At 57.8% G+C, this 24,810-nt stretch overlaps 2 protein-coding genes and 1 non-coding gene across 4 annotated transcripts; 1 reads left to right on the top strand and 2 right to left on the bottom strand.

The window, feature by feature from the left end:
• Window positions 1–43: 43 nt before the first annotated feature.
• On the bottom strand, window positions 44–6,352 carry LOC100354484 (inactive serine/threonine-protein kinase TEX14). Of its 2 annotated transcripts, XM_017338184.4 has the most exons (15): window positions 6,110–6,352; window positions 3,825–3,939; window positions 3,306–3,471; window positions 3,081–3,229; window positions 2,945–3,005; window positions 2,745–2,869; window positions 2,558–2,650; window positions 1,887–2,222; window positions 1,651–1,808; window positions 1,379–1,572; window positions 1,223–1,295; window positions 1,065–1,135; window positions 831–986; window positions 303–352; window positions 44–214 (listed from the first exon to the last, which is right to left on the bottom strand). In XM_017338184.4, the coding sequence occupies exons 1-15, from the start codon at window positions 6,240–6,242 to the stop codon at window positions 52–54; spliced, it is 2,043 nt and encodes a 680-aa protein (XP_017193673.2). In that variant the 5' UTR covers window positions 6,243–6,352; the 3' UTR covers window positions 44–51. The 2 variants fall into 2 exon arrangements, with proteins under 2 accessions (XP_017193673.2, XP_089175567.1); XM_089319441.1 differs by having other exon boundaries at window positions 831–1,135.
• On the top strand, window positions 5,289–5,418 carry LOC127488181 (small nucleolar RNA SNORA29). Its single transcript, XR_007915633.1, has one exon. It is a non-coding gene; the product is annotated as a small nucleolar RNA SNORA29 (small nucleolar RNA).
• A 2,473-nt stretch (window positions 6,353–8,825) lies between the features above and the next one.
• PRODH2 (proline dehydrogenase 2) lies at window positions 8,826–19,579 on the bottom strand. Its single transcript, XM_051836083.3, has 10 exons — window positions 19,299–19,579; window positions 19,029–19,225; window positions 18,797–18,938; window positions 18,622–18,708; window positions 15,006–15,086; window positions 14,755–14,910; window positions 14,498–14,664; window positions 10,777–10,887; window positions 9,936–10,021; window positions 8,826–9,160 (listed from the first exon to the last, which is right to left on the bottom strand). Exons 1-10 carry the CDS (start codon window positions 19,470–19,472, stop codon window positions 8,976–8,978), a joined length of 1,386 nt encoding a protein of 461 aa, XP_051692043.2. The 5' UTR covers window positions 19,473–19,579; the 3' UTR covers window positions 8,826–8,975.
• Window positions 19,580–24,810: the final 5,231 nt, after the last annotated feature.

Below are 24,810 nucleotides of genomic sequence, written 5' to 3' on the forward strand. Positions count from 1 at the left end.
GCTGGGGCGACTCAGGGAGTGAAGACACAGAAGGAAGGCTGCTTTATCATTTTACTTCCTCTGGGGCAGGCGGTGGGGAGTCGCTCCTGGGAGGCTCCGAGGGGCGACATTCGCAGAGGGGGCCGTGGGCTCCGGGAGCGAGGCCGAGGCGGGCTGGTCCCCGAGGTGGCGCCCACTGTGCAGCTCCGCCATGATCTCCTCCAGCAGGTCCATGCTGGCGGCAGTGGGGCGGGGGCAGGCCAGGGGTTACCGCAGGGAGGAGGAAGGGGACCCAGGGCCCCCACCAGGGCCCCGTTTCTCACTTCTGCAGGCTGGAGAAGAGACTCTCTCCGGTCAGCTCAGTGCTCAGGGCCTGCAGGAGCAAAGAGCAGAGCTGCCGCCAGGTGGCCCTGGACTTGCAGTGGGCCTGGGAGGGCGCCATGGCGCAGACGCTCCGGGCCCTCGGCTTCACCTGCCCTGGTGGCCTCCCCTGTCAGGGTGTGGGAGCCTCCCTGCGGGTCAGCTCACAGGGCTGGGGGTCCAGCGGGGCAGCCCTGTGTGTGAGCGGCAGCAGCCCCTGCAGGGCTTGGATCTTGGCTGAGAACTTCCTCTCAAACTGCTCCACAGAGCTCTGGATCCCCAGCGGGGAGGCTGCTTCCTGAAGGCTGGCGTGCAGGGCAGGGCCCTGGGGGAAGCGGGGTTGGTCAGGGGTCCCAGGTCAGTGAGGGGACCACTGGGACTCCCTGGTCAGGGGAGGCGCAGCCAGGGAACGTGGGGCTGGTGACTAGGGGGACAGAGGGTCAAAGGTGAGCGCACGGGACAGCGGTGCAGGGCCCTGGGGAGATCCATACTGTTGAGCTGGGCTCCAGGCAGTAGTGCAGGCTGGCCCTGGCTGTGGGGCTGGGGCTGGGGCTGGGGCTGCTGCACAGAGCCAAGCTACTGCCTGAGCCCCAGGCTTCGCCCCTCTGGACCCTGCTGTGGCCCACAACTGTGGGAGTCTTCACGGCCTGCAGAGAGCAACAGCAGAGAGCTGGCATGGGCTGCCCGGGTGCTGTGGCCTCCCACGTCCCTGCCCTGAGTCCTACCTGGGTCAGGATGGGGTCTGGGGGCATCACTGTGGTCTGGGCTCTGGGATCCACTTTATAGTACAGTTTCTCTGGCGGGGACAGAGCAGTTGTTGGACTAGGGGAGCCCAGCCCAGCTGTGCCCGGGATCTGCCATCGGCCCCTCCTTGCCCCCTAACCTGGTGATAAATCCTGGGCTGCAGGTGACAGTGTGCTCCCCTTCATTGGGGAAGTCACCTCAGGAGCTGAGACCTGTGGAAATGAGGCTGAGGGTGGGGCTGGGCCCTGCCTGGGCTGCCACAGCTGCCACCCCTGCCCACGGCCCCGTCCTGTACCTGGGCCAAGGCCTCCCGCAGCAGGTACCGAGTGCTCTGCAGGCTACCGCAGCGGTCAGCAGGACTTAGGCCCAGCCCAGCCCGAATCAGAGCCTGGTAGGGGACTGGCACCAGGGGGTCCAGGGCCGGGCCCTCCCCTGCCTCCAACTTAGCCTTCACCTCAGGGCCCTCTCTCCCAGCCCACGGCAGCTCTCCTGTAAGGAAGCATTATCAGGGAGACCCAGACGGGCATGGTGCCTCAGTGGGGGAAGGGGGCAGGGTCACTCACGGACCAGTGAAGACCTCCTGGGCCAGGATGCAGAAGCTGTAGAGGTCCGAGGTGGTGGCAGGCGTGTCCCCGCGGATCAGCTCCAGTGGCAGCCATGGGTACAGCTCAGGGGGTGGGGGCAGCCCTGGGCCTTGCCCTCCCAAAGGGGAGCCCTGCTGCAGCCTGTGGAGTCCAATGGGCTTGGTGAGCCAAGGGCTGCAAGACAAGGGCCTGGGGCAGGCGGGCTGGGCCGGCACTCACCTGGGCTGCAGCCAGCATCGCTGCAGCGGGCGCCCGTGCTCCAGGCTGCTCACCTTCGCCAGGCCTGGCCGCACCAGCTGCACAGCATGGGAGCTGAGGCCGCCGTGCGCCCGCCAGCGGGCTTGCAGGAACAGCAGGGCCTCCAGCACCTGCAGCAGCAAGCGTCCGGGCAGCAGGCCTGGCACAGCTCGGGGCCCCTCCTTGTTCGGTCCCTGTGGGTGCAGCACCCCGTGCAGGGAACCCAGCCACACGGGCTCAAAGAGAAGGCACAGCCCAGACAGGTCTGCCGAGGGGCTCAGTGCCATCAGCAGCAACAGGTTGGGGTGGTGCAGAGAGCTGGGGAGGAGGAGGGCAGGCTCTTCACCTGCTGTTTCTGGGCCCGGACCACCCACCAAGGGCCGGGGCAGGTCATCTGCACCAGCCACCGGCAGAAGAAAGCCCGAGTCCTGTGCTGCGGCTCCCAGCTCGTAGCTCACCCATGGCACCCCCTTTCCTGCCTAGCACACAGAACTGGGGACCTGCTCCCCTCCACCAGGAGGGCCCCATACCAGGGGAGGCCCAGGGCTGAGGACTCCCACCGGGGCTGTGCTCATGTGCCCTGGCCCTCTGTTTTCGTAATGCTTAGGTCAGGCAGGTAGGGTAATGGGCTGGGGGAGGCCAGGCCCGGGTACCTGCAGTGCTGGAGGTCAGCCAACAGCACATCAGGCCGGGTCCCAGGGCCCTTCAGCTGCCGCACGGTCACCGGATGGCCCCTCCACAGGAGGCTGGGAACAGGCAGGGGGAGACAGCGCATGGCGGGGCTTGCCTCAGGGAGCAGGAGCGCCGGACTGGACGACTGGGAATGGGAGGGGCTCTCACTTGGCCATGAGGGTGTGGGAGCTGCCCTCATAGGTGCGGTCAGGCTCGCCCTGGGCGGGCAGCAGCTCCTTGGGGTCCACGAGGGGCACGCCTGTTACCAGCCCCGGTGGCTGCAGGTTGCTCAGCTGCGGATGGGGAGTGGGGCCATGAGGTGAGAAGAGGAGAGGGGTGGCTCCTGCCCCCCAGCCTCCCCCACTCACCTGGCCGAATCCCAAGGCTGGGGCTTGGGGGGCTCTCCTCATCTGCTCTGGCCTCAGCATCCTGGAGTAAAGGCAGGCTGTGGCCAAGACTGGGGTAGCGGGGTGTGGTGGGCGGGGGGCTCCAGGGTGTAGTTACCTGTCTGTGTGCCACAGTGAGGACAGGGAGCCACACAGGCCGAGCCCAGGGCTGGCATGCAACAGGCCCAGGGATGCCGCAGGTGCCACCTCACTGCCGCTCAGCAGGGCCCACATGTGGGCACGGCAGAGCTGCATCAGCTCCAGCACCTGGTTGGGTGTACGTGGGGTGAGGCCGGGTGCTGGCCCTGAGGCCCCCACCCCGAGCCCCAGAGCCACTGCTCACCTCCCAGCACTGCTTGGCACCACCCCACTCAGCCCAGTCTCGGGGTGTGCGGCCCCGCTGGTCCCGCAGCCGCAGGTCGCCCCCTGCCTGCAGCAGGTGCAGCACCACCAGACTGTGGCCGGAGAAGGCACCCGCGTGCACGGGTGTGCTGCCGTCCAGGCAGCGGCTATGGCAGAGCAGGAGAGGGCACCAATCAGGAAAGCGACAGAGCAGGGACAAAAGGGGGCGGGACAAAGGTGCTGTGAACGCAGTGGGGTGGGGTCAGAGCGGGAGGGGTCGCTCCAGGACACAATGGGGTCTCTGAACGGATGAGGGTTATTCTGAGCAGAGGAGGCCCCCAGAGGGTGGGAACAGTCATTGGAGCATGAGAAGGGGATGAGACAAGAGGACAACGGGGGTCACCGGGGCCCAGGAGAACCAGGGGGTGGAAGAACGGCCTCAGGGAGACAGCCGTGGCTCTCATCTCTCGGGGCTCCGGCTCAGGCCCCGGGGATGGGGCACTGTCACCTGTCCACTCACTGGTTGGGGTTGGCACCGAAGGCCAGCAGGAGCTGCACGGCAGAGCTGTGGCCCAGCAGCGCTGAGAGGAAGAGCCCTGTTTGCCCAGCAGAGTTCTCACTGTCCACCTGCACAACTGAGGGGCAATGAGGCTTAGGACTGGCCCCGCCCCATTCCTGGGCAGGGGGCCTGGGGGCCTCTGGGCAAACACCTCTGGGCAAACTCCCAGCCTCCTGAGTCCCTCCTTGCCCAGGTCCCACTGGGACCCCCACCGGCCAGCAAGGACTCTGCCTCAGAATCCATCTCAACAGTGCCCCAGAATTCATTAAATCCACAGTCGGAGCAAGGTGACATCCACCTGCCACCCCCATCTCACAGACAGGTTCCCAGGGGCCGGGTGGAAATGGACTTCACGAGGACTTGGGCTTACAGGAGCCTTGGGGCAGTCCGGGCAGGTGGCCCACCCATTGCTAACTCAGCACTGTGCATACACGGCCCCATGTGGCCCCCGTTCAAAACCAAGACAAGCAAGCCCTTCGGGCTTTATCAGGAAACCTCTCAAATCAATTTTTGGGTGCTGCTTCATCGATGGGTTAAATTCAGGCAGCAACCTCCTCGGCCCCTGCACTTCGGTAAGTACCTGTGCCAATCGCCTCCCCCCAGCGCCCACTCCCTCAGTCCCAAGCCCTGGGTTCCAGCCCCACCCCTCCCCTTCCTCTTCCTCCAGGCTCCATCTCAGGGAGGGCAAACACAAGGCGTCCTCTCCTGGCCCCCTACAGACATAGCTAATCAATCTCCCACGTGGTCCAACCCGGCGAGTTCTCCACCACAAGATCCCCACAAATGCAGTTCGAGAGCCTCACCAGGCCATCTTTTTTTTTTTTTTTTTTTTTTTTAATTTTTTGACAGGCAGAGTGGACAGTGAGAGAGAGGGACAGAGAGAAAGGTCTTCCTTTTGCCGTTGGTTCACCCTCCAATGGCTGCTGCAGCCGGCGCACCGCGCTGATCTGATGGCAGGAGCCAGGTGCTTCTCCTGGTCTCCCATGGGGTGCAGGGCCCAAGGACCTGGGCCATCCTCCACTGCACTCCCTGGCCACAGCAGAGGGCTGGCCTGGAAGAGGGGCAACCGGGACAGAATCCGGCGCCCCCAGGCCATCTTCTTACAACACAAATCATTTCAGGGACCGGGGAATCTTACGCAAGGTGTTCCAAAACACAGACAGAAGGGGGGGGGCATATTTTTATGAGGTTAGCATGCCCTTAATTTCAAAACCAGATGAATTTCCAGAATTAGAAAATTATACATCAATTCCATTTATGATTATATATGCAAAAACACTAAGTAAAATTGATTCAACATTAGAAAATCTATAAAGCAAAGGATAAAAATGGCATTTAACTAATTAGATACAGAAAAAGCACTTGATAAAAGTAATACCTACTTGCAATTAGGGGAAAAAACTCCTACTTGATAAAAATTATCTATTTCCCATTTGACTACACATTTTCTCCAGTTAATAGAGTTCAGTGGCTATGCTTAGTGGATAGATTAAAATTGCCATGATCTGACGAAGAGGGAGGGGGTTTGAAATATGAAATGGCTGAACAGAAAAAAAGTTATGAACCCCGAACCAGTAGAAAGCCTGGACTTAATGCAAAATATAGACTCATTTTCTTTATTATCAAACATAAGGAAAGAGACGTCCGCCAACAACATGATTTTGGAGTTCTGGCCAAGACCCTAAGGCGAGCAAAAAGAAATCAGAGATTAGATCCTGGAGGGCTAACACCAAACCGTCACCAGCAGCACAGAACAAAACAAAAGGGAAAACTCAAAGAATCAGCAAGTGACTATCTACAGGTTCAGAGAGCGCCCACACAGCTCACAAATTCTGCTAGAAGGGAAATGACGCCTTGTTCATTTCATGTCGATGGCCTCCTGGGTTATAACTGGATGGTTTCCCATCACCAGGAACAAACTGCAAAAATTCCTACATTCTTTAGTCTCTGGACCTGCGGCCTCTCCAGCGCGCCCCTCTCCCTGAGACCTGCTCACACACACACACACACATTCAGACTTTAGGGCGCTGGCGTGAGCTGTTCTGTCTTCCAGGAGTCTGTTCACCTTTTGCATGATTAGCTCTTCTCTTCTGGGATCTTTCACAGCGATCCCGCGGTCCCGTTCACCCTTAAGCCCCCAGGGCCTGGCCCACGGAGGGCAGGTGCCCGGCACACAACTGGGGCTGGGCCCTCCATGCTGCCCCTGGATCTTGCCCCCAAGGCGGCCCCAGCAGCCACGCCCTCACCTCTCCGCAGAAGCTTGGCCAGGCCCCAGCCTGGGCCCCCAGCCATGGCCAGGCGATGCAGGCGGCCCACCAGGGCGTCGGAGCCCCGCACGGAGCCCAGCTCCACCGGGAAGCGATGGGGCGGGGAGGGCATGTGCCGGCTGCAGACTCTGGCGGCTCAGCTCCGGGGCGCGGGGCAGCGCGGCGGCCTCATGCGGGCAGGCCGGGGTTCCGGGGATGGCGGGGGGCAGTCCCGCAGGGAAGGCAGCCTCTGAATGAGAAAGGGGGTGGGCTCAAGGGGGGCTCAGGGCAGGGGTTGTGGCGAGTCTGAGGGCCGCGGGGGACCTAAGGAGGGCGGGAGGGACGCTGGGAGCCTGCCTTAGGGTCCGAGGGCTTGGTAGGGGGCGCTGAGGGTTCCGGGCGGGAAGAGGAGCGCCCGGGTAGGATCAGAGAGGCGGGAGGGTCCGCTCGCCGGGCGCTCTGGGCGCTCTGGGATCCAGGGCTGCCTGCACAGCCTGCGGCTGGGGGAGGGTCTGCTGGAGGGGGCGCGCACTTAGGTGCGGGAGGGGCGCGTATGTCGGGGGCGGGGTCTACGGCTGGGGTAGGGGACTAGGGAGGGGTCTAAGGGCCGCATCCTTGGGATGGGGCACAGGGTCTGCTGGGGGGGGGGGTTCTGAGGAGAGGTGGGGTCTCCAGGTGGGAGGGGGCTCTGAGGGCTGTGGAGGAGTGAGGAGGAAGGGCTGGGGCCCAGGGCGGGCTCTGGTGGAGATCTGAGGGCCCGCAAAGCTCTAAGAAAGTTCTAGGCCCAGACCCCGCCCCAGTTGGCTGTGCACCTACCGTTGGGCTCAGTGGTCTGCACGTGACTGCCACGTGACCCCTGCGCACTGGGCGGGAATCCCAGGCGCCGGCGCGCATGGGTGGTTTCCTGTCGGGTTTTCATGCCTGCCCTCCTCGGGGCGAGGTCCCTGCGCCGTGGGAAGAGACCGCGTTGTCTGCCCCAGAGCCCTGGGCTGTGTTTTACACGGTCCTCCATTCTTTCCTACTCCTCCAGGACGGACCTCTTTGGGGCAGGGGGTCCTGTACAGCTGTCCAGGTCTGCTTATTTATTTATTTATTTTAAAGATTTATTTATTTATTTGAAAGAGCTACAGAGATGCAGAAGAGAGAGAGAGAGAGAGAGAGAGAGAGGTCTTCCATCTGCTGGTTCACTCCCCAGATGCCAGCAACAGCCAGAGCTGGACCAATCCAAAGCCAAGAGCCAGGAACCTCTTCCGGGTCTCCCACATGGCTGCAGGGGCCCAAACACTTGGGCCATCTTCTGCTGCTTTCCCAGGTCACAGCAGAGAACTGGATCAGAAGCGGAGCAGCTGGGCTTCAAACCGGTACCCATATGGGATGCCAGCACCGCAGGCAGCAGCTTTATCCACTATGCAACAGCGCCGGCCCCCAGGGCTGTCTTCTTACCATGCTCCTCACCCACTGCACGGGCTGTTTCCTACCAGTGGGGCTGCCCCAACCTCTCCCCAGAGCCTCAGAACTGAGACCCCCCCCGCCCAGTACCCACCAAGTCCCACCCTGGCCTCAGTGTCTCCCCTGTGTCTCCTCTCAGGGCCCTGTCTCAGGGTTGGCCCCACTGTCCCCCTCTCCAACCCAGAGCTCTGGCCTCGCGCTGGCCAGCTCCCTGCCATCAGGCCTGGCAGCCCATGGCTCCCCTCTCAGCCTCCCAACAGTGCTTTTAACCAGCCCCCTCCGGTCCTCCTGGCAGCTCCCCCCACCCCCCAACCCAGCCTGGCTCCACATTCTAGTCCAGCCAGCGAGATTTATTTATTTGTTTGGAAGGCAGAGTTCAGAGAGAGAGAGAGAGAGAGACCTCCCATTCACTGGTTCACTCTCCATATGGCCACAGTGGCTAGGCCTTGACTGAAGCCAGGAGCTCCATCTGGGTCTCCCGTGTGAGTAGCAGGGCCCTAAGTACTTGAGCGGTCTTGGGCTGCTTTCCCAGGCACACTAGCAGCAGGGAGCTGGATCAGAAGTGGAGCAGCTGGAATTCAAACCAGTGATCCTATGGGTGGCAGGCAGAGGCTTGACCCGCTGTGCCACAACCGCGGGGGACCTTAAAGGCAGGTTGAGCCTGTCCCACTCCTGCCTGAAATCTTGCTGACTCCCCAGTACCCCCGGGACTGACCTGAAGCCCCGAGTCTGGCCCTGCCCCTCCAGCCTTGTCTCCCCGCTGCGCAATCTGTGTCACACTTCTCTGTTTACACACGTGCCCCTGAATTGTCAGTCTTCGCTGGTCGCTCTGGTGAATTTCCTGGGACGCCCTCCGGATCACCGCCACCCGGTCTGGATCAGGTGCCGCCTCTGGGCAGGGGTCTGCTCCCCCTGCTGGACTAAGCCCTCTGGGGCGGGGCCTGGGCTGTCCCTGCTGTGCCACCAGCACAGTTCCCCTCAGAGCCCAGCTCTGAAGGGGCTCCATTCAACACTTAGGCTCTGAGACTGGTTTGACTGGCCCTCTGCCCCTGCCCGCCCTTTTGTCTTGGGCCCCTGCTGCCCACGTGGGAGACCCAGATGCAGTTCCTGCCTCCTGACTTCAGCCTGGCCCAGCCCTGACTGTTGTGGGCATTTGGGGTGAGTAAATCAGCTGATGGAAGGTCTCTCTCTCTCTTTACCTTTCAAATAAAGTGAAAATAAATATAGTTGTCTGTTGTTGTTGTTGTTATTATTTTTATTTTGTTTTCCTTGAAGAGAAGGAGCTCCCAAACTGCAGAGCCGCCACACTTGGCCTGGCCGATGCCAGGTGATGCCTACCCCAGGAGGCGGCTGCCGTGCAGGACAGAGGCACCGGCAGTGGCTGGGACCTCTGTTAGCCACGCGCCTCCCAGGGCTGCTAACGGGATGCCCTGAGGCCTCCCCCCAGCAGCCTCCGCCACAGTTCTTGGCTGAGCAGCGCCTGTTCCCTGCGGGCGCCCTGCAGCACACTCCGGTTCTCCTGGGCTCTCCGGATCAGGTAGGGGATCACCTCCTCCAGGGAGCCGTAGGGGATCGACTTGTACACCGCGTAGCCGGCCTGTCCTGCGGGGAGAGTGTTGGCGGGGCACGGGCTCGGGCTTGGAGACTGCGAACGTGGCACACTAGCCGAGCTACGTAAAATCTCGCAGTGCAAAGGCTAAAACCCCTGCAGCAAACGTTTCTGAAAACCCTAACGTGATGAAGGTGCTTCCGAGAGAGTAATGCATGTACTCGTCCAAGCGCTATGACACAGTGAGGCGCCAAAGAGGGAAGGGGCACACAGGAGGCCACTCCTGCCCCGTGCAGGTAGCAGGGACTGTTCAGGGATCTCAGAGTTGCAGAAGCTACACATGGGTTTAACCTGACTCAGGTGACAGCCGTAAAGGGGAACGTTCCTCGGCGAAGCTGGAACCCGGAAGAGCGACATTCTCAAAGAAAGAGTTAACACAAGTCGCCCTCCCGCCTTCCCGTCCTCACGGACGGTGGCCTTGGCCATAAGCAGAGCAGGCAAGAAAACTGGAAAACCTATCTCTAGGAGCTTGTGGCCCTGGTTAACCCAAACTTGCAACACTAGGCTGTCTCAGGAACCCTCAAGCTGTGAATTTTGGGCAAAGTGGCTTTGTAACCCTTAGCATCTGGCAGGAGAAAACTTAAGTCTAGTGTCGGGCCCTGGGGAGCAGCAGGGTCAGGACAACAAAAGCCACAGGAAACCGGACACCATGGTGGAGAAGCAGCTGCTCTGGCTGGGAGCCTGCGTGCACTCGCGGGAAGGGCAGAGGGATCCGGCTAGGGTGAGGAGTGAGGGGGTGGGCACGCAGCGGATGGGCTGGCCACTTACCCAGCGCTAGGGAGACGTGGTCACACATGCCCAGGAGTTGTCCGAAGCAGACAGGCCCATCCAGAGGAATGCCCAGCTCCCACATGCTACAGAAAAGGCCACGTTAGGGAGCCGGACAGAGGCGGCAGCCAGAGCTGCCCCGGGGGCCATTACGCACCCGCGTGCCTGTTCCGGAAACTCAAAAAGAGAAGTATTTCTTAACCTGATGATACATGACCACTAGGCTGAGCCCTTTGAAAGCCGAGTAAGTCCCAGTCATTTTCCTGGAACCCTCGGAACCCTCCCCGTGCCCCAGCAAACAAGGGTTAATGTCTCGTCCAGCTAGGGAACCTACAGCATGACAGGGCTTCAAAATCTTGGCCGGCGCCGCGGCTCACTAGGCTAATCTTCCCCCTTGCGGCGCCGGCACACCGGATTCTAGTCCCGGTTGGGGCGCCGGATTCTGTCCCGGTTGCCCCTCTTCCAGGCCAGCTCTCTGCTGTGGCCAGGGAGTGCAGTGGAGGATGGCCCAGGTGCTTGGGCCCTGCACCCCATGGGAGACCAGGAGAAGCACCTGGCTCCTGCCATCGGATCAGCGTGGTGCGCCAGCCGCGGCGGCCATTGGAGGGTAAACCAAAGGCAAAGGAAGACCTTTCTCTCTGTCTCTCTCTCTCTCACTGTCCACTCTGCCTGTCAAAAAATAAAAATAATAAAAAAAAATCTTTAACATGCTCCTGAGAACACCTCACTGTTCCTGTCTGTCCCAGGTCCACCACCCTCTGCCCGTCCCTGGCATGTGAGCAGGAAGAGGAGGGAGGAGGCTCTTTTGCGGGTGCCTATTCCCCCCTCCCCCACCTCGTACCGCCTGGTTGCCTGGCGAACAGACTCCTCATTGTGGGAAGCCACCATGAGGTGGCACAGGGGGCCATGGCGGGTCACGTGGGTCAGCATCAGCTCCAGGCAGCGGCTGTAACTGAAGGGAGACATCTCCACTCAACTCTCCTGGTCAGGCGCCAGGGACCGGGGATTCCTGTCCTTGGGGAGGGGAGCTGATCCCAACCAGGGTCTCCGTGGCCAGAGACTTCTTCCCTGTCACCTGCACCAGCTACAAGGGCCAGCATGTTCCTCTCCTGTAACAAGGCAAGCCCACCGCATCGCGCTGTTGGGAGGGTGGGGTGAGGTCAGGTCACAACCAAGGGTCCCGTCCACACGCAAGGTTATTCCCTGCAGGGTGGTCTCCAGGACATGACTGACAATAGCTCAGTCCCCAAGCGGGCAGCCAGCTCAGAGAGCTAGGGCGCAGGCAGAGAGGAGCAGGGACGCCGCCGCCTGGAACAGGGCACAGAGCCTGGCCAGCGCTCGCCCAGCTTGTGGTCAGCCCCATGCCACCCCTGCTGCTGCTCCTCCCTGCACCCTGGGTGTGTTCTCTGCCCCCGAGGAAACGGAGTCCCATGCAGGAGGTCAGAAGGTAGGAGGAGAGAGAGCGTGCTGGTGTTTTGCCAAGATGGCGAGGCCACCCTACCCTGCCCTCCGTCAGCCACAGACGGCTCCCCCCCCCCCCGCTCTGGGTAATGGACATTCCTCCCGGGGAAGGTCCCCGGACCTTGCCCACACTGCTAGCGTCCAGCCCTTCGCTAAATTTCCTTCCTCTTGCATGGATTTGTGGGAAAAATCTAACCACTCATCTACTCCCCAGACCAACCCAAGGTCTATGGGAGCATCAGAGTTGTCCGCACTTTTCAGAGGGGAACAGGTTTAGTTCATGTTTTATCCCCAAATCACGCAGGCGCAGGAACCCAGGCTGCCCGATGCTCCAGAGCCTGGTCTCCTGGTCGATAGACTCCCCTGCCTTTAAGATACCGATTGGAGGGGCGTGCACTGTGGCACAGTGGGTTAAGCTGCTGACTGCAATGCAGGTGTCCCATATGGGTGCCGGTTCAATTCCTGGCTGCAAATGTCCCGGGAAAGCAGCAGAAGATGGCCCAAGTGCTTGGGCCCCTGCATCCGCATGGGAGACCCGGAGGAAGCTCCTGGCTCCTGGCTTTGGTCTGGGTGTGGCCCGGCTCTAGCTGTTGCAACCATTTCCAGGGGATAGAAGGACTCTCTCTCTCCGTAATTCTGCCTCTTTTTTTTTTTAAGATTTATTTATTTGAAAGAGTTACACAGAGAGAGAAGGAGAAGCAGAGAGAGAGAGAGAGAGAGAGAGAGAGGTCTTCCATCTGCTGGTTTACTCCCCAGTTGGCCACAATGGCCAGAGCTGTGCCGATCCGAAGCCAGGAGCCAGGAGCTTCTTCTAGGTCTCCCATGTGGGTGCAGGGGCCTGGCCATCCTCCACTGCTTTCCCAGGCCATAGCAGAGAGCTGGATTGGAAGTCTTGAACTGGCGCCCATATGAAATACCGGCTCTGCAGGCAGCAGCTTTACAACGCCAGCCCTACTCCAGCTTTCAAATAAAATAAAGAAGCACTGGATTGTTAGAGAGAAAGAAAGAGAGAAAGAGAGAGAGAGGGAGAGAGAGAGAGAGAGAGAAGGAGGGAGGGAGGGAGGGAGGGAGGGAAAGGAGCAGTGTGTAGGCATAATCTCTTTTGCACAGAAAATAAACAAAACGTTCAAAAATCTTCATTTGTGCCTGAATATGTATAAAGACACGTGGAAGGAGCTGGCATTGTGGCCCAGCAAGTTAAGCCACCACCTGCAGTGTGCACATCCCACACGGACAACGGTTCGAATCCTGGCTCCCTGCTAATGTGCCTGAGAAAGCGGTGGCAGATGGCCCAAGTACTTAGGCCCCTGCCACCCACATGGAAGACCTGGATGGGGCTCCTGGTCTTTTACTTTGGCCAGGACCAGCCCCAGCTGCTGTGATCATTTGGGGAGTGACCCAGGGGATAGAAAATCTCTCTCACTCTCTCTCCACTCTCTCCTCTCTGTAACTCTGCCTTTGAAATAAATACACATATACATACATACATACATACATACATACATATTAAAAGAAAGGAACACAGGAAACACATGTAAGAAGCTAAAGTAAGGGCCGGCGCTATGGCGTAGCGGGTAAAGCCACTACCTGCAGTGCCGGCATCCCATATGGGCACCGGTTGGAGTCCCAGCTGCTCCACTTCTGACTCAACTCCCTGATAATGGCCTGGGAAAGCAGTGGAAGATGGCCCAATCCTTGGTCCCTGAATTCACATGGGAGACCCGGAAAAAGTTCCTGACTCCTGGTTTCAGATCAACTTGGCTCTGGCCGTTGCGACCATCTGGAGAGTGAACCAGTGGATGGAAGATCTCTCTTTCTCTTTCTTTGTCTCTGCCTCTCTCTCTGTAACTCTGTCTTTCAAATAGAGAAATAAATAAGAAGCTAAAGTGGTTACCTGGGGCAACATGATTAGATGGGGATACGTGTGGGAGTGAAATCCATCAGGGCTTTTGTCTTCATGTCATTTGGGGGTTTGAACCACATGGATTCATTATTTATTCAAAATCTATATTAAAACATCTAGGGTGCTAGGTTGGAAAGGATAGGAAAAATGAAAGCTCTTATGCATTGCTGGAGCAAATGTAAAATGCTGCAGCCACTTTGGAAAACCACCTGACAATTCTCAGAAAGTTCAACAGAGGACCCAGCAACTCCACCCCGAGGCCTGTCCCCTAGAGAATTGAAAAGGTATGTTCACAGCCGGCGCTGCGGCTCACTAAGCTAATCCTCTGCCTTGCAGCGCCAGCACACCAGGTTCTAGTCCCGGTCAGGGCGCCAGATTCTGTCCCGGTTGCCCCTCTTCCAGGCCAGCTCTCTGCTGTGGCCCGGGAGTGCAGTGGAGGATGGCCCAGGTGCTTGGGCCCTGCACCCCATGGGAGACCAGGATAAGCACCTGGCTCCTGGCTCCTGGCTTCGGATCAGCGCGGTGCGCCAGCCACAGCGCGCCGGCCACGGCGGCCATTGGAGGGTGACCCAACGGCAAAGGAAGACCTTTCTCTCTGTCTCTCTCTCTCACTGTCCACTCTGCCTGTCAAAAAAAAAAAAAAAAAAAAAAAGGTGGATTTTACGGTATGTGAATTATCTCTCAATTTAAAAAATGGTCCCATTTATGAAGTCTACGAGCACGCCTTGGCACCCTCGCAGGTCTGGGAGATGAGCCTGGATTCTAAGCCTGGCTTCACTTGAACAAGCCCCTGCGGCCCGCTGAGAGAGTGGGGTACTGAGCCGTGCAGCTGTCTAGAGGAAGGAGCCTTCCAGGTGGTGGGGATCACGGGGGAGCCTAGCAGGGCTGGAGTGAGTGAGCGAGAGGGACCAGATCATGTGGTGCCTGTGCACACAGCAGGACCTGAGGTGTTACTGACCTGGTGCTGGGGGCTATGGAGGGAGTGACGGGGGGGGGGTGGCACATGACCTGACTCGGGGATTAACGGGCTTCCTCTGGCTACGAGCAGATGGTGGGCAGGAAAGTGAGGGCGTCCTGGGCCCAGGAGAGGGAGGAGGACGGAGGTGCCCCGGGCCTGCTCAGCTCGCAGCTTCGCGGGCAGAGGAAGCTCCAGATGTCACTACTGTTTCTGGCCGAGGCCGGCCTGGCCCAGCCCTACCTGCGACTGGTGGCCTCATAGTCAGGCTGAGTGGGATCCTTGGTCCCTTGGAGTCGTGCCACGGCTCTCTCCTTGACCAGGTAGGCCCCGCGAACCAACTTCACGCCGAAGGCCAGGCCCGCCCTGTGAGCGGCCTCCGCATCCCGCCCCAGTCGCTCATGCGTGTCCTGGAGGGGGTGGGAGGCACACAGGCAGGCTCGGGTGGTGTGGGGACCCCGGGGACCCCCAGCCACGGTCCTGCCAAGCACACCACGCACCTTCAGATAGGCCTGGTAGGTGTTCCACACCCACGGCCCGCCTTCCCCGGGGCTGTTCCAGCGCACGGCCAGGGCGGCCACCAGCAGAGAGAGCGCAGGGTTGATGAAGGTGTATTCCGCATCTACCAGGAGCCTCACGCGCTGTGCCCGGGCGTGCTGGGGGAGCGGGGGGGGGGGGGGGGCTGTGGTCAGGCCCCCCCAGGGGTGTGCACACACGCGGCAGCCCAGCCAACTCTGGCCCAAGGCCTTACCTGTGCCACGCGGTGCAAGCGGCTCAGAGAGGCCTGTAGATGGTGGTTCTGCTTGGCGTTGAGGAAGGAGACCTGAAGGCCCTAGGGGACAGCAGGGAAGACGAGAGGGGCTCAGGACCCCGGGGCCCTTCTAAGGCCTGAGTCTCTTCTTCCCCCACCTCCAGGGAGGGGAAGAGTTTGGGAATTGTCAGACGTCAGAAACGTAGTTGTATGGGACGGGCACCATTCACTGCGGCGCGCTACATGGGTCGCACTCTGGGTTTGAACCCTGCTCTGCCGCTTAACTGTGTGACCTTGAGCAGGTCGTGTGACCTCTCTGGGCCTCAGCAGTTGCTTTCTCTGTAAGAGGAAGAAGATAGGGGCCGGCGCTGTGGCATAGCAGGTAAAGCCGCTGCCTGCAGCACCAGCATCCCATGTGGGCACAGGTTCGAGTCCTGGCTGCTCTACTTTTGATCCAGCTCCCTGTTATTGCGCCTAGGGAAGCAGCGGAAGATGGCCCAAGTGCTTGGGCCCCTGCACCCCTGTGGGAGGACCCAGATGCAGCTCTTGGCTTCAGAGTAGCCCAGCTCCAGTTGTCGCAGCCATCTGGGGAGTGAACCAGCTCTCTGTAGCTCTGCCTTTAAATATATAAATGAATCTTTGGGGAAAAAAAAAGTTGCTATGTGAAGTATGTCTGGATGTGACCAGGACAGGACTTGGCTAACACCAAATACATACGTGGTGCTCTGTGTCTGTGAGTTCCAAATCCACACATTCAACCAGATAGATATCTCTCTTGCCGTCTCTTCCTCTCTCTCTGCAGCTCTTTCACATAAATATATCTTTTTAAACAATTTTTTTAAATGTTTTATTTACTTATTTATTTGGAGGGGTGGAAGGGAGGGAGAGAGGAGAGACCTTCTTTTTTTTATTTATTTATTTTTTTTTTGACAGGCAGAGTGGACAGTGAGAGAGAGAGACAGAGAGAAAGGTCTTCCTTTGCCTTTGGTTCATCCTCCAATGGCCGCTGCAGCGGGCGCACCACGCTGATCCAATGGCAGAAGCCAGGTACTTCTCCTGGTCTCCCATGGGGTGCAGGGCCCAAGCACCTGGGCCATCCTCCACTGCACTCCCGGGCCACAGCAGAGAGCTGGCCTGGAAGAGGGACAACCAGGACAGAATCCGGCACCCCGACCGGGACTAAAACCTGGTGTGCCGGCGCCGCAAGGCGGAGGATTAGCCTAGAGAGCCGCAGCACCGGCCTTTTTTAAACAATTTTTAAAAGTAAAGACTAGGAGAAGACACACTGGAGTGTCTAGCGCCATGTTGGTTGGGGGGTGGTGTAGACTTGGACACTGCTCGGTGGAGCAGCTGTTTAAGGGAGCAGTTGGAGCACCACCTCCCACGTCACAGTGCTGGTGTGGTGCCCCGCTCCGGCTCCTCACTCCAGCTTCCTGTGATTGCAGACCCTGGCAGGCAGCGGCCATAGGTGAAGTAACCGGATCCTGGCCTCCTGCGTGGGAGCCTACGTTAAATTTCTGGCAATTGAGCTCAGCCCCAGCCTAGCCCCATCCTTTGGGGGCCTTTAAGGAGAGTGAACCAAGCGATGGGAACTCTGACTGTCTCCCAAAGAAGTAAAAAATAAATAAAATATGCCCCTCCTCCCCCCCACTGGTAGAAAAGGGTGCGAAGAAACTGGGCAGTGGTGGAGATCTTTTACATATTGATAAGAAAGAACTTGCATTGCTCAGGTGTGTGCATTAGCCAAAGTTCATTTGTAACTTGTATCTTTCACTGTATGTCTATTCAAGCTCAAAAGGAACAAGAACATTGTAATTAATTATTGAACCCTAATTAATGATTCACATCCTGGCACATTTAGGGGGAGAAGTATACTGATGTCTAAAACTTACTTGGAAATTAGTCAAAAAATAAGATGGTGGTGGGTGTTTGGCCCAGAGGTTAAGACACCTCTGTCCCGTGTCAGGGGGCCTGGGTTCACTCCCCAGCTCCGGCTCCCAACCCCAGCTTCCTGCCAGTGCAGCCCCTGGGGGCCGCAGGGGGTGGCTCAAGTAGTTGGGGTCCTGCCACCCACATGGAGACCTGCACTGCATTCCTGGCTCCCAGCTTCAGCCTGGCCCAGCCCAGGCCATTGTGGGCGTTTGAGGCATGAACCAGGAGCTTGCTCGCTCACCTGCCCTCTCTCTCTCTCTCTCTCTCTCTCTCTCTCTCTCTTGAATAAATTTAAAAGAAATGATAGATTGATTGGAAAGAGGGATGACTAGAAGAGTAGCTATGATGTAAAGTGAGCATAGTTAAATGTTAAAGGTGATAGGCGGCCAGCGCTGCGGCTCAATAGGCTAATCCTCTGCCCCTCTTCCAGGCCAGCTCTCTGCTGTGGCCCGGGAGTGCAGTGGAGGATGGCCCAAGTGCCTGGGCCCTGCACCCCATGGGAGACCAGGAAAAGCACCTGGCTCCTGCCTTCGGATCAGCGCGGTGCACCGGCTGCAGCGCGCCAGCCTCGGCAGCCATTAGAGGGTGAACCAAAGGCAAAGGAAGACCTTTCTCTCTGTCTCTCTCTCTCTCACTGTCCACTCTGCCTGTCAAAAATAAATAAATAAATAAATAAATAAGGTGATAGGTACGTGAGTGTTCACTGACTTTTGTATGTTTGAAATTCTTCATGATAAAATTGGGGGGAACATGCCCCCCGAACACTACAAGGGGGCTTTCAAAAAGTTCACGGAAGATACACACTACACTTCATTTTTTTCCTCATGAGCTTCTTTAAGCCTCTTGTATACACATAACAAAATGAGGTCACAATCACACAAAAATGCACATTACACAGCATGGAGTCGCTGCCAGTGGCAGGGAGGGGAGGTAGGATATGAAGACACAAGGAATGAACGGATAGACTGAAGTCTCTTGGGTCTAATCAGCGCTTACCTCCAGGCAGCACACGCTGGTGTGGCAGTGTTGATGGCTAAAATATTGACATACTTCCTATTGGTCCACAAACAGCTGCCGTCCCAGTCCCTCCTCTGAGAGCCGCCAGCCCCCAGAGCCCCCACCCTCAACCCCCAGGTGACCCACAATCCATCCATTCCAGCCGCACCCCAGAGCAGCACCACACTTATCTTGCTGGTTCCAAGCTGGGAGGTGATGCTGGCTAAACGCGGTACAGTCTGGGGGGCAGGTGCTTGGCGCAGCAATGGCGCAGGCAGCCGACACTCCCAAGTCCAAGGTCAGAGAGCCTGCCCTCGGGTCTCAGGTCAGGCTCCTGATTCCAGGTTCCTGTGAGTGCAGACCCTGGGGATCCTTGAGTGCAGCGGGGATGGCTCTAGTAGTTGAGTTCCTGCCACTCACATGGGAGACCAGGAGTGAGTTCCCAGCCTCAGTTTGGGCCCTGGTCCAACTCTGGGCCATTGTGGACATTTGGAGGTGTGAGCCTGTGGATGGGATCCCTTGCTCTCTCCAGATAGATATAGATATATAGATATATATAGATGAATAGATAATCTGAGTTTCTGACTGTGTGCCTCCTAAATAAATGAGTAATGCCATGCAGTCTGAACCTGTTGGTACCTGGGGTGTCCAAGCCTTGACCCTGGCAGTCTCCGCCCGTGGTCCTTACCTGCCCAGAGTCCATGGCTTCTGCCAGCCTCTCGGGGCTCAGCTCCGAGGAGGCCCCTTGCTGGCTGACCCGTGAAGCTAGCTCCTTCTGCAATGGGGTGGTGTGTGCAGAGGTGAGGGGGGGGCCTGATGGGCAGCCAGGTCCTCTCCCCTCCCCACCCCTGCCCATGCCTTACACAGAGCCGAGGGCTGGTCAGCGCCGTCATCCTTATTTGCACGAGGTTGTTGCTCCCAGTCAGGCCTGAGGGCTCCGGGAGGTCTCGCGACAGGTCCACGCACCGCAGCATGGCGCGGAGGTTTGCCTCGTACCAGTCCTCACTGTCCAGCCAGCAGGCAGCAGGGTTGGGAGCCTGGGAACCCGCTCACTGCCATCCTCCCCGCCTCCCTGGGCCCTGGCCCCCTACTCACCCAGTCTTTTCTGCCGAGTCTGGCTCCTCCTCGATGGGGACTGCCAGCAGGGGCCGGAGGCCTAGGGCCTGGAGCTGCCGCACACAGCCCCTCACCTCCTCTGCTGTCTCTCCAGCCACAAACTGCCCGTAGAAGGATGCTCGGAGAAGCGCGCCCGAGAGCCGGGAGCCCAGGAGTCTCTGAGACCAGGCCTGAAGCTGGGTGACAGGGAGCAGGGACTCAGAGTCAGCCGGAGCAGCCTCCAGGCCGGTCTCCGGGGCCACTGCTCACCGCCAGCCCGTGGGTGACCAGAGGGGGCCAGGCACACAGCCGCAGCACTAGCAGAGCCCGCGTCAGTTCTCCTGTGCCCTTGAGGTGGAAGGCCGCCCCATCAAAGTGCAGGGGCTGCCAGCCGCCCGCAGAGGGGGCGGCTCGGGAAGAGAGCGCTCGGCTGGCCTGCAGCATCACACGTCCCTTGCCACTTCTGTACTGGGAGGAGGGGCACTGGGGGCTGCAGGTGCACCAACAGCCCCTTACCCAGCTAGGGGGTAGTGACTGATTAACCGGGCGAAATTTTAGGCTCACAAACTCACAGATAATCATTAACCAATGGGGACAGAGTCCAGAGTAACGGTAACAGGAAAGGAGCCCACTGTAACAGCCCCCCGTGACCTTTGGCACAGCACCACACATCCATGGAGCACCCGCCTTATGCCAGGAGGCACTGAGTGATGGCACAGGGTCAGCCGCAAGGCTCTGTGGGTTCAAGGCAGTGCGGCTTTGCCGTCTTGGGTGAGCCAGCTAGCCTGTCTCCCTGCAGTTGCTTTGTCTTAAAATGGGAAACAATATGGTGCTGTTGAGAGAAAACACACACAACCTATAGCCTGAATGTCCCATGCTAAGTATGTATCCTAGAGAACTTGACCATGAGCATCACGCAGAAAGTACAGGAAGCAGGTCACTTCGCTGCTGTTTACTCGCAGTCCCAAATGGGAACCTCCCAGACTTCCATCAACAGGAGACTGGATAGATACACTGGGTACATTCTTGCAGTGGAATACTACACAGTAATGAAAAAGCGTTTACCTTGTTCACACCCCGCCATCTCTCGGGGATCTTCTTCACTGTTATGTTTCTAATGGTCCTACAATAACTGCTTCCCCTTCGGTGCGCCGTTAGTGAATTTTAACACATGTGCAGCTTCACTGGTGGGTTTCCATAGCTGTTCCTTGTTCACACCTCACAACATGGATAAATCCCAGCGTCTCATCTAGTCTCTTGTTGAAGGACATCTGCACCATGGCCAGCACTCCGCTTTTATTTTTAAGATTTTATTTATTTATTTGAAAGGCAGAGTTACAGAAACAGAGAGAGAAAGAACAAGAGATCCTCTATCCACTGGTTCAATCTCCAACTGGCTGCAACAGCCAGGGCTGGGCCAGGCTGAAGCCAGGAGCCAGGAGCTTCCTCCAGGTCTCCCACATGGGTGCAGGGGCCCAAGCACTTGGGCCTTGGCTGCTGCTTTCCCAGGTGCATAAGTAAGGAACTGGATGAGCAGTGGAGCAGCCGAGACTCGTGCTGCTGCGCATGTGGGATGCTGGTGTCACAGGTGGCGTGCTATTCCTGCTGCTCCACAATGCTGGCCCCAGCAGCACTCAGCTTTTGAAACGATGACATTTGGGCCTCACTCCCAGAGAATTTGATTACTCAGTCTCAGGCACCAAGGCTGTTAAAAGCCCCAGGCCCAGCATTGTGGCATAGCGGGTTAAGCCACCCTTTGCAGTACCAGCATCCTACATGGGCACCAGTTCGAGTCCCCACCACTCCACTTCTGATCCAGCTCCCTGCTAATGCATCTGGGAAAGCAGCAGAGGATGGCCCAAGTCCTCGGGCCCCTGCACCCATGTAAGAGACCCAGAAGAAGCTCCTGGTGCCTGGCTTCACCTGACCTGGTCCCAGGCATCACAGCCATTTGGGGAGTGAATCAGCGAATGGAAGATTCTCTCTCTCCCTCTCTCTCTCTCTCTCTCTCTCTCTCTCTCTCTGTGTGTGTGTGTGTGTGTGTCTATAACTCTGACTTTCAAATACATTAATAAATCTTTAATAATAAAGATGCCCCTTGGGTTGTCTGTGCCACGTATCTAGTTGCCTGGGTTTGGTCCTGGCTCCACTTTCTTTTTTTTTTTTTTTTAATTTTTTTTTTTTTGTTTTTTTTTGACAGGCAGAGTGGACAGTGAGAGAGAGAGACAGAGAGAAAGGTCTTCCTTTTTGCCATTGGTTCACCCTCCAATGGCCGCCGCGGCCGGTGCACCGCGCTGATCCCAAGGCAGGAGCCAGGTGCTTCTCCTGGTCTCCCATGGGGTGCAGGGCCCAAGCACTTGGGCCATCCTCCACTGCACTCCCGGGCCACAGCAGAGAGCTGGCCTGGAAGAGGGGCAACCGGGACAGAATCTGGTGCCCTGAGCGGGACTAGAACCCGGTGTGCCGGCGCTGCAAGGCGGAGGATTAGCCTAGTAAGCCGCGGCGCCGGCCCTGGCTCCACTTTCAATTCAAGCTTCCTACAGATGCACATGCTGGCAGGTGCAGCAAGTGATGGTTCAAGCAGTTGGGTCCCAGCTGCTCACGCGGGAGACCCAGACTGAGCTCCAGACTCCTGACCTTGGCCTGACCAAGCTCTGGTTGCTGCAGGCACTGGGGCTGGAGGATGCACTTTCTTTCTTTTTAAATGTTTGTTTATTTATGAGAAAGGCAGAGTGACAGAGAGAGAAAGAAGGAGGGACACACACACACACACACAGAATCTTCCATACACTGGTCCATTCCCCAAAGGACTACAACAGCCAGGGTTGGGTCAGGCTGAAGACAGGAGCCTGGAGCTCCGTCCAGCTCTCCCACGTGGATGGCAGGGGCCCAAGGACTCGGACTCAGGCCATCATTTACTGCCTCCTCAGGCACAGTAGTAGGCAGCTGGATTGGAAGTGGAGCAGTCAAGCCTTAAACGGGCGCCCTAATGTGGGATGGTGTTGTCATAGCAGTGGCTTAACTTGCTGCCAGCATCACTGGCCCCTGCAGGATGCACTCAAAGATGGTGTAGTCGCAGGTGTGCCAACAGCCTGCTGTTGCTGGGAGCTCGGTCAAGGTTGGGTTCTCGGTTCCTCTCCACAGAACGCTTAAGCTCTACAGCATGGCCGTGGAGCTCCTAGCATGACATCATAACGAACCAGGAAGATGGTGGCTATGCCACAGCGCCGGCCCCAGAAAGGTGAATTTAAAAATAAAATGAGGGGCCCACACTGTGGTTAAAGCCCTGGCCTGAAATGCCAGCATTTCATATGGGTGCCAGTTTGAGTCCCAGCTGCTCCACTTCCAATCTAGCTCTCTGCTGTGGCCTGGGAAAGCAGTAGAAGAAGGCCGTAGTCCTTGGGCCCCTGCATCTGCACAGGAGATCGGGAAGAATCTCTTGGCTCCTGGCTTCAGATCAGCGTAGTTCCGGCCATTGCAGCCATTTGGGGAGTGAACCAGTGGATGGAAGACCTTTTTCTCTCTGTCTCTGCCTCTCTGTAACTCTGCCTTTCAAATAAATAAATAAATTTTCATATATATATATAAAAATCTCTGTAAAAATGAAATGATAGATGCCACTTCTAGAGGTGAAAAATGCAATAAATGCAATTGCAAAAATGAAGACCCAAACTCGGTGGGTTAGACGTAGCTGAAGAACAGCTGAGCAGGAAGATGTGGGAGCGCCGCACTCCAGATGTTATCACACCATACAGTACAGAGAGACCAAGCGACGGACATAGAAAGCAAGGTGGAGGTACAGCAAGCACCTAATGAAAGTCTCAAAAGTCAGATGAAAGAGAGAGGTGGAGGGACGACCTCTGGGGAAATAATGGCTGAGAATTTTCCAGAATTGATGAAAACCACAAATCCGCAGTCCGAGCAGAAAACACATCCTGAACTAGCCCAGTGGCTAGTGGCTAGAGACCTGGGCCTGCACACAGCGTCCTGCACGGCACCGACAGTACTGAGCTCTGCTGTTGATTGATGCCTCCTCCGGAGGCTGGCGTGGACCGGCTGCTATAGACATTCTACGGGGTGAGGAAGGTGGGTGTCTCCATGGAAGTCACAGACACGCTGGAGGAGAGGAGGTAGAGACAAATGCAGCCCATCTGAAGAAAAGCATTCCTTATTATTTAAAAAATATCTACTTATTTGAAAGTCAGAGTATGAGAGAGAGAGAGAGGAGAGAGAGAGAGAGAGAGAGAGAGAGAGAGGTCTTCCACCTACTGGTTCACTCCCCAAATGGCTGTGATGCCTGGGGTTGGGCCAGGCCAAAGCCAGGAGCCAGGAATTCCATCCGGGTCTCCCACGTATGTGACCACGGTCCAAGCACTTGGGCCATCATCTGCTGCTTTCCCAGGTGCACTGTGGGGTCCAGTGCGGTTGCCAGCATCGCATGTGGCGGCTGAACCCACTGTGCCACAGCACCGGCCGCAGAGATGCGTTCTTGTCCCCGACCTGAAGCAGGAAACCAGGGCCCGTGGAGAGTGGAGCTGAGCAGGAGGGGGAGGGAGGGTGAGACTGAGGTGGGAGTCCTGAGTGCTCAGTGGAGCCACGGAAGGTTCCTGAATCAAGCTCTCAGATGGTCCTTGTGTGGGTGAGCACCCATTTGGTGGTGAGAGGGACAAGGGCTTTAATACCAGCACAGAGGCCAAGGCCCGCACAGAGGACAGTCTCAGAATCAGAGTTCTCTCTCAGGGGTTCTTACTGGGCCCATGATGACCCCTGTTGCCCATTGATGACGGACGCATGGCCTGGCCAGGTTCCGGGGCACGCCTATTCCTGGAGTGTCCAGTAGAGGGGGCTCATCGGTGACCCAAAGCTTGCTTACCTAGAGCGAGGGCCTGGGCACTGGCGCGGGAAAGATTCTACGCTGCCGCCCTCTAAAAGGTGAATGGACACTGGAGGACAAAAGCAGCTGGGCTCAGGCGTGACCCCAACAGTTCCAGGAGATAGTGCTCATAAGGAACTCGGAACGTGGACGGGCAGCTCCTACTGTTGGCTGTGCGTTCCTGTTGTAACTACGCAGCAGCTCCTGGCACGGACAGGAGGAGTCACGTAATTGGCCTTGGCCGTCTATCCCTGTCCATCTCTGGGGCCGGCGCTGTGGTGCAGCAGGTGGAGCCGCCGCCTGCTATGCTGGCATCCCATAGCAGAGTGCTGGTTCAGTCCCGGCTGCTCCACTCCCGATCCAGCTCCCTGCTGATGCACCTGGGAACGCAGTGGACAATGACCCTTGTGAATTGTCCAGATAGAGTTCTAGGCTCCTGGCTTCAGCCTGGCCCATCCCCAGACCAGGCATTGCAGCCATCTGGGGAGTGAACCATTGGGTGGAAGATCTGTGTGTCTTTCATTCTCTCTCTGCCACTCTTCCTTTCAAAGAAATAAAATAAATATTTTAAAAAAATCCTTTTCTGTCTCACTAGTTCCAATTCCTCCCAATCCCTTCCTTGCCTGTTATCCATCAGCGACAGTTTCAGGAAAATCCTTCCCCACACCGCGCTCCCCGCCGCGGTCCTCTTTGGCTTAGCGCCTACTCAGCCTTTAATATCAGGGTTTGATGATCACCTGCACTCTGAAGACGGCCACTGTTTCCCTGTGCAGCACATCCTCCTCTGAGCTCCAGAACCCAATATACACCAGCAGGTTCACCCTCTCCTGCGAGATGGGTTCTTCTCAAACGTGGCAGTACCGCCCCCGGGTGGCAGCTTTGGAAATTTGTACCAACATTTTTGGTTGC

The sequence above is a fragment of the Oryctolagus cuniculus genome, chromosome 18, assembly GCF_051225735.1.
Source record: "Oryctolagus cuniculus isolate XC-2025 breed Fujian yellow rabbit chromosome 18, ASM5122573v1, whole genome shotgun sequence".
Taxonomy (NCBI): domain Eukaryota; kingdom Metazoa; phylum Chordata; class Mammalia; order Lagomorpha; family Leporidae; genus Oryctolagus; species Oryctolagus cuniculus.

Excerpts from the sequence above, each read along its gene's own strand:
- LOC100354484 (XM_089319441.1), bottom strand. The coding sequence starts at position 6,242 with ATGCCCTCCCCGCCCCATCGCTTCCCGGTGGAGCTGGGCTCCGTGCGG. Across the intron at positions 1,573-1,650 it reads GGCCCAGGAGGTCTTCACTG|GAGAGCTGCCGTGGGCTGGG; the intron begins GTCCGTGAGTGA and ends GCTTCCTTACAG. Across the intron at positions 215-302 it reads CTCTTCTCCAGCCTGCAGAA|CATGGACCTGCTGGAGGAGA; the intron begins GTGAGAAACGGG and ends CACTGCCGCCAG.
- PRODH2 (XM_051836083.3), bottom strand. The coding sequence starts at position 19,472 with ATGCTGCAGGCCAGCCGAGCGCTCTCTTCCCGAGCCGCCCCCTCTGCG. Across the intron at positions 18,709-18,796 it reads TGACCAGCCCTCGGCTCTGT|AAGGAGCTAGCTTCACGGGT; the intron begins GTAAGGCATGGG and ends ACCCCATTGCAG. Across the intron at positions 9,161-9,935 it reads CCACGTCTCCCTAGCGCTGG|GACAGGCCGGCTACGCGGTG; the intron begins GTAAGTGGCCAG and ends CTCTCCCCGCAG.